This window comes from Dendropsophus ebraccatus, chromosome 2 (genome assembly GCF_027789765.1).
Source record: "Dendropsophus ebraccatus isolate aDenEbr1 chromosome 2, aDenEbr1.pat, whole genome shotgun sequence".
NCBI classification, from domain to species: domain Eukaryota; kingdom Metazoa; phylum Chordata; class Amphibia; order Anura; family Hylidae; genus Dendropsophus; species Dendropsophus ebraccatus.
In genome coordinates this window covers 151,689,479-151,705,537 of record NC_091455.1, presented here as the reverse complement: position 1 = coordinate 151,705,537, position 16,059 = coordinate 151,689,479, and the positions used below count along the sequence as shown (strand labels likewise).

Below are 16,059 nucleotides of genomic sequence, written 5' to 3'. Positions count from 1 at the left end.
ACCAACAATGTGATTCAGAAGAAAATACAATCACTGTCTCCAAATCTCCAAATGGGAAATAAAATATGTATTTTGGCAATAAATAAGTATATTTTGAAACAACTATGGAGCGACATTATTTAGAATTGTATCTGGTAAAAAATTAAAATAAAAAATAATAGTAATAAAATAAAGCGGTTTTTTTAACAGCATTTCCAATGTATTATTCTTTAGACTTGGGTTTGGGGCCTTCAGGTTTTGGTAAAATCTGTTATCACATTTACCATTCCTTCAGACAATATCTTTGAAGTCATTTAGATAAAACTTCAATATCTGTTGTGATAAAGGTTTTTAGATATTTGTTTACATCCTCCTCCTGACAACAGAAGATCTATGTTTGTTGGAATGTATTTGATGTTTCACAACTTGCTTTGTACTCCTCCATTCAGGATGCCGGGTAGTCTAGCATACTTGGGCTATACAACCATCATAAAACCATTTTAAAAGTTGGACAGCATAGGTTTAAGCTAAATGGAGTCAGCAAGTAACACATTGTCTAATCAAATATTACCAAAATATACTGAGTGAATATCAACCAAATGTTTGGGCATTTGAAACCATCTTTGGCTGTACATATATTCCTTATAAGAAACAGCTTCTTTTCTCTGTAAAATAAGAGGTATATTTTGGAGAATTTGACCAATTACAAATATATTTGAAGGCAGGATGTATAATGCATGTATGATGCAATACACATACATCCCCCAATACAAATGTGAACAGTCTATTTTTTTTTTGTAATTTTGAGGTGTATGAGCTATTGGGTGTATAGTATGGTAATCCTTCCATTATAGCCATGCCTCTTGTTTGCTGCAATCCAGCAATTTAACCAGTATTATTATTGATAATAGAATTACATTGTGCAGTAAAAGAATTACATTGTGCAGTAAAAGAATTACATTGTGCAGTAAAAGATAACAGAAAATCAGCAGGATTCTAAATGACCCGGAAACAATAACAGATAATTAACAGCAAACTTTCAGTTCCTGAGGTAACTATTTATCTACTGAAAAGTTGTTAGAGGTGTTGTCCATGCAAAATAAAAAAATTATAGGACAGCAGGAGGAATGTAAAATAATTAACAGGCTATGCTCTCCCGTCCTGGTCCCCAGCAGCTGTTGCACCACCACTCCCTGCAGTCTGCTGGTCTCCTCCATTCCTGGTTCCTGAGGACTCACATCACTATAGTAACTACCCGCTCAGTCACTGATTAACTGGGTGGGCATAACCTATGGGGATGACTGAGGAACCAGGGCATAGAGGAGACAAGAGGAGGCCAGGGAGTAGCAGCTGGGGGCCAGACCAAATGAGTACAACTTGTTTATTATTTATACACCACTCCCTGCTGTCCTTAATTTTTTATTTTGCTCAGACAACAGTATTAAACATAGGTAGCTTTGAATGTGGGGGTGTTCTTTCGGGTTCCTTAATCTCAAGGTGAACAACTTGCACTTGTTCTCAACAATTGTCTCATATTGGTTTTGGGACATGCTCTGTATTTCTTTTTGGTCTGAATACCCAATAAAATGTTTTTTTTTTTGTTTTTTTTTTTTTTGGGGGGGGGGGCATAGGCAGCTCATGGTATATTAAAATGTGAAGGACAAGGGAACACCTAAAGAGACTGTTGCTAGGTTTATGATCAATGGGCAGCATAAACAAGTATCAATGATAAAAAAAAACATCTTTGAATTCAACCCTTCTCGTCATAGAGGGCACAGAGTATAGGGCAGTAGTATTCTGCATTCTCATTCTGTTCATGTGCTTAGTAGTCCATAAAATTCATGAGGATCCACTCAATCTATCTACTGGTAACTGACTGGCAGCTGTTTATGCTGTATAGGCAGACAAGCTGTCAATCAGCAGCCTGTGGGCGGGGGAATGGTTTGGCACAGTGCTTGTTCTCATCCTATATCAGTAATACATCATTGTAATCAGCGTGAAGCAGCATAAACCTAGTGAAAGATTCCCACAAAGGAGACCGCATAATCAAAAAAGGTCCTACTGTTTATGCTAAATATATATATTTTTTAATTTTTTAAAGTGATTTCAACCTGCAACCAGTGGCGTAGCCACCGTGGTCGCGGGGGTCGCCGCCGCGACCGGGCCCGCCACAAGGGGGGCCCGCGGGGCCCCCCGATCAATCACTCTTGTGACCGCAAGCATTGTTTTGCTTGCGGTCACAAGAGTCGGGCTCCGTCTTCCCCCGGCTGCTAAGCGGCTGCCGGGGGTGTCGCGTCTTACCCCCGGCAGCGCGCGCATCCCAGAACTCCCTGCGCGCCTTGGGCCCTGACTTCCGGTTTCCGGCGCGCAGGGAGTTCTGGGATGCGCGCGCTGCCGGGGATAAGACGCGACACCCCCGGCAGCCGCGCAGCAGCCGGGGACAGACCAGGAGGAGTGAGAATCAACGTGGGAGCGCGTTGTCAGGTGAGTTAAGTTTTGTTTTTTTTATCAGCCTGTACGGGTGGGGGGAAAGGAGGGGGGCATCTATGAGGGTGGGGGGAAAGGAGGGGGCCATCTATGAGGGTGGGGGGAAAGGAGGGGGCCATCTATGAGGGTGGGGGGAAAGGAGGGGGCCATCTATGAGGGTGGGGGGAAAGGAGGGGGCCATCTATGAGGGTGGGGGGAAAGGAGGGGGCCATCTATGAGGGTGGGGGGAAAGGAGGGGGCCATCTATGAGGGTGGGGGGAAAGGAGGGGGCCATCTATGAGGGTGGGGGGAAAGGAGGGGGCCATCTATGAGGGTGGGGGGAAGGAGGGGGCCATCTATGAGGGTGGGGGGAAAGAGGAGCAATCTATGAGGGTGGGGGGAAAGAGGGGCCATCTATGAGGGTGGGGGGAAAGGAGGGGGCCATCTATGAGGGTGGGGGGAAGGAGGGGGCCATCTATGAGGGTGGGGGGAAAGGAGGGGGCCATCTATGAGGGTGGGGGGAAAGGAGGGGGCCATCTATGAGGGTGGGGGGAAAGGAGGGGGCCATCTATGAGGGTGGGGGGAAAGGAGGGGGCCATCTATGAGGGTGGGGGGAAAGGAGGGGGCCATCTATGAGGGTGGGGGGAAGGAGGGGGCCATCTATGAGGGTGGGGGGAAAGAGGAGCAATCTATGAGGGTGGGGGGAAAGAGGGGCCATCTATGAGGGTGGGGGGAAAGGAGGGGGCCATCTATGAGGGTGGGGGGAAAGAGGAGCAATCTATGAGGGTGGGGGGAAAGAGGGGCCATCTATGAGGGTGGGGGGAAAGGAGGGGGCCATCTATGAGGGTGGGGGGAAAGGAGGGGGCCATCTATGAGGGTGGGGGGAAGGAGGGGGCCATCTATGAGGGTGGGGGGAAGGAGGGGGCCATCTATGAGGGTGGGGGGAAAGAGGAGCAATCTATGAGGGTGGGGGGAAAGAGGGGCCATCTATGAGGGTGGGGGGAAAGAGGGGGGCCATCTATGAGGGTGGGGGGGGGAAGGGGACCATCTATAAGGGAGGGAGGAAGGGGACCATCTATAAAGGGGGGGAAAGGGGACCATCTATAAGGGAGGGGGGGAAGGGGACCATCTATAAGGGAGGGGGGGGGGAAGGGGACCATCTATAAGGGAGGAGGGGGGGAAGGGGACCATCTATAAGGGAGGGGGGGGAAGGGGACCATCTATAAGGGAGGGGGGGGGGAGAGGGGGCCATCTATAAGGGAGGGTGGGGGGAGAGGAGACCATCCATAAGGGAGGGGGTAGAGGGGGCCATCTATAAGGGAGGGGGCCATCTATTTGGGGGGGCAACATAGGGGGAGAGGGAATACACAGAGGGGGGCATATATTATTAGGGGGTCACATAGAGTCAGGGCTACCCACTAAATGAGGGTGTAAAGGGGACAGTACAGATGTGCAGTGTGTAGAGAGATGGAGATGGTGTCAGAGTGAGGAGCCTAATATGTCTGTCTGGCAGATTCTGTGGATTCGTGGCTTGGAGAAGTTCTGATAACGGCCCAGGGCAGATGGAGAAGATGATGAAAAGGGAAGAACTCCGATCAGAAAAGACGTCTCCTGTGAGTCACCTGATATATCTGCACTGTAATGTATATGGTGTATAGAGCCTGTGTAGAGCTGGGGCCACCTCTATATGACTGGATGAGGTGATTTAGTATACTGGATTTGGTCAGTAACAATATGGTGGTGATGGTAGTGGTTGTGGTGTGGCGGTAATGTTTCCTCCCTATATACTGGTATTACTGGTAATATTGGTCTCAGTATACAGGATTTGGTCGGTAACAGTATGGCGGTAATAGGTAATATCTGTCTTGGTGTGTGTGTGTATATATATATATATATATATATATATATATATATATATATACACAGTGGTACCTTGGTTTAAGAGTAACTTCGTTTAAGAGCGTTTTGGTTTAACTTGGACTTGGTTTAAGAACATTGCTTTGGTTTAAGAACTTCCTGTATTGGGTGGGAGCGCGAGTGGAGAAGGGGCATGGCCTGCATAGCGGGGTCTACAGCACTGTACTCTAAACACCTTCCAAATCATAGCAGATCCCCTTCAGGCTGGGGCTTACATCAGGGGACAGGACTGTGGGGGGGGAGGTAATCTCTCCATAGCTGTAACCCCTCTCTCCCCGCACAGAGAGTGCTGCTATACTGTGCCCACATCTGCCCTGCTCATTCCTTCATGCTCCCTGCAGTCTCTGTCAGCCCTTGTGTTTCCCATCCTCTCCATTACTGTACAGTACAGAATAATAAATATATTTGGGGTGCGGAACCAATTGTCTGCATTTACATGATTTCTTATAGGAAAATTTGCTTTGGTTTAAGAGTGGATTTGGATTACAAGCACGGTCCTGGAACGAATTATGCTCATAATCCAAGGCACCACTGTGTGTGTATGTATATATATATATATATATATATATATATATATATATATATATACACACACACACACACAACAATAGCATCACTTGGTCGTGAAAGGAGGGGGGGGGGCCCAAGTTGGCCTCTCGCACCAGGGCCCAGGAGACATTAGCTACGCCCCTGCCTGCAACTGCCCACCCCACCCGACCCACACACACATTTTACCATCTTTATTATAAAGTAGCTCTGAAAGGAGGGGTTCGTTTCGGATTTAAATGGATGCACACAATTGCATCTGTTTTTGCATCCAATTTTTTCCCATAAAATGGATATGTTAAACAAAACTGCAAAAATGAAGTGTGAACCCTGCCTAAGCCTAATAATCACAGACACGATTTACTGACACCAAAAATGTTGATCTGACCATAACCATAACAATTTTCGGTGACAGTAGTAGTATTTGTATAACAGACAATTTTATTTTGAGGAAACAGAAGCTTTTTTGCCAATGGACAATTCCCATTTGAACCTTAACATCACATTGGCATGTGTTGCATCCACTTACCATAATGTCCCCCTTGATGAGCTGAGCTGGCTCTACAGCAATGCTTAATCTGTTTTGGTTTCCTGGTCCAACGTTGCTGAACAATAGGAAAGAAAATAAAATATCAGGGGGTGGTGGTGGTCAGGTAACATAAATGCTTCCCCCTCTTCTCTGCTAGTACAAGTAACCAGCACTTGCTTAACCAACAGAGAGCTGCTTCCTAAGAGGCCAGCCAGTTAACACAGACCATGCTCCACTGAGGAATGAAGGGGTGCTGAGCGAATTCACAGCTGCCCAGACTGCAACACTCCATTCAGCCTTTGAATAGGTATAGGTGTTCTCCAAGCTGCCAGCCACATAACAAAGCAGTGCAGGGCGATAAGTAAAATGGGCACGCTCACAAAAAAAAAAAGAAAACTTGTTATGTCATAGACAAAAGTTTTTACTGGTCTGGTGTAGTGTCTTCAGGAGTCAAGGGGCCATATTCAGTGACAGGAGGACAAAAAAAACCCCAAAAACTCAGCATTATGACATCTAGGAGTAAGGGCTCGTTCACACTGAGCAAATTCAGCAGAATCACGCCTGCCTCAGTTTCAAACAGTGTGTCTAAGGGAGGCCTTGTGTGCCTCCGCTTCTTTCGCTCTCCGCATAAAGAATTCTTTGAGTTGAGAGCCACAAAGAGTGGAGGCATGCTAACCCTCCCATAGACATAATGATTGACACTGAGGCAGGTGAGATTTCGACGAATTTGCTCAGTGTAAAAAGGCCCTATTAGTAATAGTTTGAGAAATAATTGCTCATGTTTATCCTCTCAGGATACCAGATAGGGGTATGGGAAGGAACTATTTCTGATACTGATGAGGAACTGGGTCTATGGGAATGGGATGTATGATTATTTTTTCATTGAGCTCTACTCTTCTATCGCCAGGCATACTGTGCCCTGAAGTAGAGCTCCCAGAGGTCCAAGGTAACAAGATGTTAGAATATCTGTTGATGGGGTGTCAGCTGTGATGGCAGGAATATCTGTGACATCACATCTCATAATGTTATTATTAAATCACAAGGGTGTATTAAATGTACATCAGGGCGGCCTGACTGGGGGTCTGATGACCTGAGATAACAGCTGCCAGTCCTGTGGTCAGGACACAACATTATGCATGTAATACATTCTTGGGAAACTTCCTACGACTGTGTTGCAATCTCAAAGACTACAGGGTTTTTGTCTTTGGACAATACATTTGTGTTTGAAGTGTCCCTTTTTTGATAAGCTTTGGAAAGTCATTCAGCATATATTTCATTCCGCCGTGGCTGCACCAGGTCCTCTTTACAGATAAGCATGAATACAAAGTAGAAATGTGTTGCAAACCAGAAGTATTAGTAGGAAAAAATGGTAAAAGCAAAATATGTGTTAAAAGAAAAAAAAAAATCACTAATCTCAGTTTAAAGTAGACCTGTCATCCATAAAAGAAGGCAGACCACTTCTAGGTTGTGGAGAATTGCTAATCCCCAACTAACTAGGAGTCTGCAGTATCACTGAGGTATGGAAGGAATCAGGGAGGAGTGAGGCAAACATTTTGTTTATATCACTATATTATACCAGAGTAATACACTGCGTTTTTGATGAATTTTTGTAGTGCCAAAATATACAAAAAAAACTATACAAGTTTTTCCTTTAGGATTGACAACTGGCTTTGTCTAAGGGGAAAAACTATAAGACAAAACCCTGTTTATATGAGCCAATAAAGCCCATGGAATCTATAGACGGGGCCTCCCATCAAATCTCCTTCTATAAAGAAGAGAAACCACTGAAGTGGGGGTCAGAGTATAGTAAGATGCAGTTTCCCCAAGCAATATCAGTATGTGCCATATCAGGAGGCAGGTAGTAGGTTATTTACCAGTGGAAAGCTACAGTTCTTTTATATAAAAGGTTACAATCAACATGTAATATTTAGAAAATGTGTAAAAGGATATGAAAATGTGAAGAGTCAAAGGGAAAAGCAAACCTACATTTGGAATCTGTACACAAAGAAGCGTCTGTTACATCAAACTGAGCCAGTCATTCAGTGCATGGCATTTCAAATGGTTGTTAGGCCACAAACAACAAAGGGGGGGGGGGGGGGCAAGGATAAAGAGAGAGAGACAGGGAAACTCCAGAACCAAAAAACAAAACCACACTACACATTAACCTTGATATACTGGTTAATTTAATGCAAAAAATACTCACTATATTCCTGATGTATACACAGGTTGCATCGCCTGGTAAATTTTTATGAATGGTCGACACACTGCAAGATAAACATTTTCACATTAATTTAAGCATTAAAACAGTGTATGCTGCTGTCTTTAAACATAACTGTTTTGGTTTTTTTTTGCGCAGAAATCAGTAGTATAAGTGATTTTAAGAAACTCTATAATAGGTTTTATTAGGCAAAAAAGCCTCTTTCTGTACTCAAAAAGCAATTTACAAGCCTCCCCGCCTCCTTTCTTATCTGTGCATTATCAGGCAAATCCGTCTTCATTACAGAGAAGCCAGTGGAGACGGGTCGAGGGACATGAGTGAGCAGGAAGAGGAGACATGAAGGTCAGCTGTTTGTAGACTGTCTGGGCACCTAAAACGCTGGATTCAGGGGTCAGAAAGGTCAGTGCTTTTCTAGGAACTTGCTGAGAGAAGATTGCAGGGTGTTGGGCTGTGCAGGACTGCTCCTTGCTCAATCACTCCTAACAGCCCCTCCCCTCTCCATAGCCACATAATGGACACAGAAATCCTGCTTCTAAAGTGAGGGGAGAGCTAGGAAAACAGCTTTTTCAGTACAGAAGGAAACTCTTTTAGTAAATAAAACCTATTACAGAGTTTCTTAAAATCGCTTGCACTATAGATATTTATTGTTTTCAGAAAAATCACCCTGAAATGACAGTTGCGCTTTAAGCTTCGTCTACACAGGTGTACTCTGCAACTGTGGACCCACAAGAACAGACTGTATATGACACAATACTGCCTATGGGCCAATGCACAAAACTGAAGATGCCACCAGACCATAAGAAGATAGAACCTGCACTAATATGGTCCAGGCGCATTTCACTCTAATCTCCTTCACAAATATACGGTCCGTGACACATCCATTGGCCATTCAAAATCATGGGCCGTGCATTTACGTTGCATTATAATCTTGCCCGCAGTTATGTATGTCTGCAGCATTTTTTCCAAAATCAGATATGAGTTAGGTTGGGTTCACATTGCCTTTTTGCAATCCGTTTTTTTCATCAGTCTTTTGCAAAAAAAAAAAAAAAAAAAAATGATGAAAAAAACCCAGATGCATTTGTGTGCATCCGTTTTGATCCATGTTTCCATTGACTTCAATTATTAAAAAAAAAAAAAAAAAACACAGATCAAAATGCTTCCATTTTTTTAACAGACACAAAAGTCAGCTACGTTTTGTTTTTGTGTACGGTAAATAAAAATAAATAAATGGATCCGTTTTGATCCTTTTTTTTTATAACAGAAGTCAATGGTATGCATCAGTTTTTTTTCATCCGTTCTTTGCAAAAAATAGATGAACAAAAAAAAAAAACGGATTGTAAAATCGCAGTGTGAACCCAGCCGGGCTTATTAGATTAGGGGAACCAGGGAGGTTTTGAAATGCCTCTTTGACACTTGGCATTAGAGAATAAAAGCATTTACACTATTATAGTCTTATAAGTACACATAAGTATGGCCTGCGCTTTATATACACTAATGATGTACAGATACTGACAAGGATTGTGGTCTCATGTTCTTATAGGTGAATTTTTTTTCTCACTTGGGCTTGGATGTGCATTTAATATTTTTCAAACCTCTAGTGATCAAATACATATAATTGCTTAGAAACTTTAAATACTTACATCCACCTGCATCAAAATTCGGAATACCATGGAGAATGACGTAATGCAAAAAGAGAGGGGTGGCATTCATCTTTTCCATCCCAGATAGCAGGCCATTTAGAAAATTGACATACCTAAGAGAAAAGTAGCATAATAGTTAACATGTGGGTCCTTTTGGTTGTTTGGATGACATTTTGGCAACAAATGTCACACATGTGAATACGTTTTCATAAGTGTAAGTTCTTTACATGAGATTTGTAAAACTATACTCTAGAACTAGAAGTCTAAAAGTAGACTTCTTTAACAACCTCCCCCCCCCCCCCCCCAAAAAAAAAAGTATTACTTGGCGCCCCAACACATTTTCAGGGAATAGTAGCGACAAGCTAATACAATGTAAGGGTATAAACCCACACACCGTATACACAGCGTATTTACTGCTGCGATACGCAGCAAATACGCAGCAAAAACGCAACAAATACGCAGCAAAAACGCAGCAGATTAGATCTAAATAACTGAACTCAGCATTAAATCTTCACCATCAAACTGCTGCGTATTTGCTGCGTATTTGTTGCGTATTTGTTGCGTATTTGCTGCGTATACGGTGTGTGGGTTTGTACCCTAACTGGAATTTTTCTTTACCACAGATGTCTCCATGTGAAAGTTTTAGTTTGCAATAGCATTGCAGTGCCCATAAGTACATTTATAGCATATAACAGGAGTTACCCATTTATAGAACATGTATGTATTTATGTATGACATAAATTATGCTCGAGGTGATGTTCACACAAGGATTTTTACCGCAGAAAGGACAGCTGGATGGCAATTAAATGATGAATTACTGCAATTGCAGTAATGCAATGAAAATGCATATGTGAACATAGCCTTAAGGTTGCAATAATACATCACTGGAACACCAACCTTATTTGAGATGGCTGCATGAGCACCGATACCTTATCATCAAAAAACTTCTTCATAGCAAATCGGTCTAAAGCTTGATCGGCGCTGAAAAACACGAACACGAAGTCTACTAATACATATATTACATTATTTAACATTTAATGAAATTACTGATCCCTTAATATTCAGGCATTCCTAAGAAGCGGGAACACGAGTGCTGCTGTTTCTAGAAGAAAGCAGCCATGTTTTACTAAACCTGGATAAGCCCTGTAAGCACACCCTATTAAACTTAACAGGGTTTTCTGGCCAAAATAGACTGATAAGCTATTCACTGAATTACTCATCAGCCACTAAATAGCAGGGTGCCAACACCCAGCCCCACACAGTGAACAGAGTGGGAAGCAGCTTGTCTCTGTGCAGCTGCGTCATCCCATAACTGCAGCTTAGCTCTTCTTCACTGAGAATTTTTGGAGTTTTTCTAATTCTCTATTTACAATCTATATTATAAAATAATTCTGGCCACTACTCTTAAAGGGAACCAATCAGCACATGGCTCCCAGCAGTAGAGTATAGTCACAGCTCTCTGCTTGTCAGCACGCAGTTTGGGGATGATTGATAGGCAGAGAGACCCATTAGTGGTCTCTCTGCCTGTCAGTCATCCCTGCACTGTGCTCTGACAGGCAAAGAGCCGTGACTAGTCACAGGTGGCACCCTGCCCAGATGACTAGTTGCCACCCCTCTCCCGGCCTTGAACGGCATAATAAAACAACTTTTTTCCCCCATATAAAGCTACTGCTGCAGCTGATATGCTCCGCGAGCTGCACAGTAGATCTATACTGTGCAGCTGGGAACCATATCAGCACAATCACACTGATTGGTTCCCTATAAAAATCAACTGATATTTCCGGTTATGTCTGGGATGATAAGAAAGAGGCTATGAGAAACCAGACTGTACAGCATTACAGTGAAAGGACTGGAGATGTTCATTGTGCACATGTCCATGAGACTTGCTGTAAAGCATGTCACAAAATGCTGTTAAAAACAGCCCAGTAAAGATGATTGCCCCCGTAATAATGTACAATAATTTACAAATAAATATAATAAATAAAACAAACATGGTTTCCGTATCTGGCACTGATAATTCAAACCTAGGTAATACATACTGAATAGGTCACAAAAAATACAGAATACATGCAAATATGATCACTTACCTTGCAGATACATTTGTAAAGTGCATATATGATGATATCACTACACCAATTCTTCCTTTCCCACCCTAGGGGGGAAAAAAACACAATATAGTGGAGTCTAATAATTGACATAGGTGATGGCAACTTTTGTTACCCTTAAAAATGTCTAGCCCAAAAATTTTATGGCCTTATGGTGCGTTTACATAGGCAGATTTATCTGACAGATCTTGGAAGTCAAAGCCAGGAATGGATCTGAAAAAAGGAGAAATCTCATTCTTTCCTTTATGACCTGTTCCCTGTTTATGGTGTGTTCTTGGCTTTGGCTTCAAAAATTTGTCAGATAAATCTGCCTGTGTAAATGCACCATTAGATGACCTGATTCCCCAACTTTGTTTTTATTATTTTGCCCCCCCCCCTTTCCCCATTCTCAATATATAGGAATTTCACTATTTGGTTAACTATCTATACTCACTGAATAGTCAGGTAGGAAAAAGCCTTATTACACTAGAATTAGACGGTCACATTAAAGTGTCACTGTCCTAATAACTTTCTAAATCAGTAGTAGATGTGATATAAAGCAAGTTTGCAATTTACATTCATTATTTCTTTTAGTTATCATGGAAAAGACAGCACTTCCTGTGTTTAGACTTTTGTTCTTTTTTTAAAGAGTTTAAAACACAAGGGGGAGATTTATCAAACATGGTGTAAAGTGAAACTGGCTCAGTTGCCCCTAGCAACCAATCAGATTCCACCTTTCATTTTCCAAAGAGTCTGTGAGGAATGAAAAGTGGAATCTGATTGGTTGCTAGGGGCAACTAAGCCAGTTTCACTTTACACCATGTTTGATAAATCTTCCCCAAGAAGTCCTGTGTTCCCCAGGTCATATGCACTCACAGAGAAAGCAGTCATATGATTAATGGACACATTGAGCCGTGACTCTCTGTTCAGGTCAGACTTCAAGTATTTAGTCTCTTTCTTTTTTCAACCAGCACAAAACTAAAAAGCTGCCTTCAGAAGACTGGACCTGGATTTCTGGTAAGTATAGCTTTGTTTTACAGCATGAAAACATAATTTTTATAGTTATTTTTTTCAAATAATATACACTACCGTTCAAAAGTTTGGGGTCACCCAAACAATTTTGTGTTTTCCATGAAAAGTCACACTTATTCACCACCATACATTGTGAAATGAATAGAAAATAGAGTCAAGACATTGACAAGGTTAGAAATAATGATTTGCATTTAAAATAACATTGCTTGTACATCAAACTTTGCTTTCGTCAAAGAATCCACCTTTTGCAGCAATTACAGCATTGCACACCTTTGGCATTCTAGCTATTAATCTGTTGAGCTAAGCTGGAGAAATTGCACCCCACGATTCTAGAAGCAGCTCCCACAAGTTGGATTGGTTGGATGGGCACTTCTGGCGTACCATACGGTCAAGCTGCTCCCACAACAGCTCAATGGGGTTTAGATCTGGTGACTGCGCTGGCCACTTCATTACCGATAGAATACCAGCTGCCTGCTTCTGCTGTAAATAGTTCTTGCACAATTTGGAGGTGTGTTTAGGGTCATTGTCCTGTTGTAGGATGAAATTGGCTCCAATCAAGCGCCGTTCACTGGGTATGGCATGGCGTTGCAAAATTGAGTGATAGCCTTCCTTATTCAGAATCCCTTTTATCCTGTACAAATCTCCCACCTTACCAGCACCAAAGCAACCCCAGACCATCACATTACCTCCACCATGTCTAACAGATGGCATCAGGCATTCTTCCAGCATCTTTTCATTTGTTCTGCGTCTCACAAACGTTCTTCTTTGTGATCCAAACACCTCAAACTTTGATTCATCCGTCCAAAACACTTTTTTCCAGTCTTCCTCTGTCCAATGTCTGTGTTCTTTTGCCCATCTTAATCGTTTTCTTTTATTGGCCAGTCTCAGATATGGCTTTTTCTTTGCCACTCTGCCCTGAAGCCCAAAATCCCACAGCCGCCTATTCACTGTAGATGTTGACACTGGTGTTTTGCGGGTACTATTTAATGAAGATGCCAGTTGGGGACCTGTGCCACTTGGACGCCTGTTTCTCAGACTAGAGACTCTAATGTGCTTATCTTCTTACTTAGTTGTGCAACGCGGCCTCCCACTTCTTTTTCTACTCTGGTTAGAGCCTGTTAGTGCTGTCCTCTGAAGGGAGTAGTACACACCGTTGTAGGAAATCTTAAAATTCTTAGCAATTTCTCGCATGGAATAGCCTTCATTTCTAAGAACAAGAATAGACTGTTGAGTTTCAGATGAAAGTTCTCTTTTTCTGGCCATTTTGAGCGTTTAATTGACCCCACAAATGTGATGCTCCAGAAACACAATCTGCTCAAAGGAAGGTCAGTTTTGTAGCTTCTGTAACGAGCTAGACTGTTTTCAGATGTGTGAACATGATTGCACAAGGGTTTTCTAATCATCAATTAGCCTTCTGAGCCAATGAGCAAACACATTGTACCATTAGAACACTGGAGTGATAGTTGCTGGAAATGGGCCTCTATACACCTATGTAGATATTGCACCAAAAACCAAACATTTGCAGCTAGAATAGTCATTTACAACATTAGCAATGTATAGAGTGTATTTGTTTAAAGTTAGGACTAGTTTAAAGTTATCTTCATTGAAAAGTACAGTGCTTTTCCTTCAAAAATAAGGACATTTCAATGTGACCCCAAACTTTTGAACGGTGGTGTACGTAAATTTCAAACTTACTTTATATCACATCTACTGTGGATTTAGATTTTGAAGGTTATAACAACAGGTACACTTTAAACACAGCTCTACACTACCATAATATGGTCACATTTATGACAGCTTTACACTAGCATAATATGATCACATTTAGGACAGCTTTACAATAGAATAATATGATCACAGTTAGGACAGCTTTACAGTACCATAATATAGTCACATTATTGCATCCAAGGGTGGCCGCCAGTCTGATGACCTGAACTGAAAGCTACTGATGACCTGAACTGAAAGCTACTAGTTCTGATAATCAGTAACATGGTTCTGCTGGAATTTCCAGCTGTAACATGGACACAAAATTCTGTCTGCATTACGCTTGTGTGAAATGAGCCTTAGGCTATGTTCACACACTGTAAAATAAAGGTAAAATAAGGCCATAATTTTTAGGTAAAAAAGTAATTTTTTTTTATATAATGCGCTCCATTGAAGTCAATGTAATGGCAGTGCACACACCAAATTGAATAATGGCTGTTATTGATTATGACCGTGCAAATAGTGAACATGCTCAACATACACGACCTGCTTTTGCTTTTTCACATGTTTAATATTGACTCAAATTTTCATATTTACCTATTCTTTTACGGTGTGTAAACCTATCTTTAAAAGGGAAGGTTTCATCAGAAAATGGCATATTAAGGTTTTTTTATTTTAAATATATATTCTATTTGCTGTCTCCTTTGGTCCATGGGGCATGCTGTAAAGTATACCTCTAAATGCTGTTAAAATAGCTAAGACAAGATGGCAGCCGGCACAAGGATGTACAAAATAATTAAATAAAAATAAAATATATATATATATATATATATATATATATATATACACACACACACACACACACACTCACCGGCCACTTTATTAGGTACACCTGTCCAACTGCACGTTACCACTTAATTTCTAATCAGCCAATAACATGGCGGCAACTCAGTGCATTTAGGCATGTAGACATGGTCAAGACAATCTCCTGCAGTTCAAACCGAGCATCAGTATGGGGAAGAAAGGTGATTTGAGTGCCTTTGAACGTGGCATGGTTGTTGGTGCCAGAAGGGCTGGTCTGAGTATTTCAGAAACTGCTGATCTACTGGGATTTTCACGCACAACCATCTCTAGGGTTTACAGAGAATGGTCCGAAAAAGAAAAAACATCCAGTGAGCGGCAGTTCTGTGGGCGGAAATGCCTTGTTGATGCCAGAGGTCAGAGGAAAATGGGCAGACTGGTTCGAGCTGATAGAAAGGCAACAGTGACTCAAATAGCTAACCGTTACAACCAAGTTAGGCAGAAGAGCATCTCTCAACGCACAGTACGTCGAACTTTGAGGCAGATGGGCTACAGCAGCAGAAGACCACACCGGGTGCCACTCCTTTCAGCTAAGAACAGGAAACTGAGGCTACAATTTGCACAAGCTCATCGAAATTGGGCAGTAGAAGATTGGAAAAACGTTGCCTGGTCTGATGAGTCTCGATTTCTGCTGCGATATTCGGATGGTAGGGTCAGAATTTGGCGTCAACAACATGAAAGCATGGATCCATCCTGCCTTGTATCAACGGTTCAGGCTGGTGGTGGTGGTGTCATGGTGTGGGGAATATTTTCTTGGCACTCTTTGGGCCCCTTGGTACCAATTGAGCATCGTTGTAACGCCACAGCCTACCTGAGTATTGTTGCTGACCATGTCCATCCCTTTATGACCACAATGTACCCAACATCTGATGGCTACTTTCAGCAGGATAATGCGCCATGTCATAAAGCTAGAATCATCTCAGACTGGTTTCTTGAACATGACAATGAGTTCACTGTACTCAAATGGCTTCCACAGTCACCAAATCTCAATCCAATAGAGCACCTTTGGGATGTGGTGGAACGGGAGATTCGCATCATGGATGTGCAGCCGACAAATCTGCGTCAACTGTGTGATGCCATGAT

The 16,059-nt window shown here is 42.3% G+C and overlaps 1 protein-coding gene across 3 annotated transcripts in view; it reads right to left on the bottom strand.

Annotated features, from left to right (window-relative positions):
* The window catches only part of TNS3 (tensin 3), a 190,756-nt gene that overhangs the window by 71,176 nt on the left and 103,521 nt on the right, over positions 1 to 16,059 (bottom strand). For all 3 annotated transcript variants that reach the window (XM_069958542.1, XM_069958543.1, XM_069958545.1), the window contains exons 10-14: positions 11,383 to 11,447; positions 10,193 to 10,276; positions 9,296 to 9,408; positions 7,641 to 7,701; positions 5,438 to 5,513 (exon numbers count right to left, since the gene is read on the bottom strand). In XM_069958542.1, coding sequence (XP_069814643.1) covers positions 5,438 to 5,513; positions 7,641 to 7,701; positions 9,296 to 9,408; positions 10,193 to 10,276; positions 11,383 to 11,447 — 399 coding nt within the window. The remainder of the gene's footprint in view (positions 1 to 5,437; positions 5,514 to 7,640; positions 7,702 to 9,295; positions 9,409 to 10,192; positions 10,277 to 11,382; positions 11,448 to 16,059) is intronic.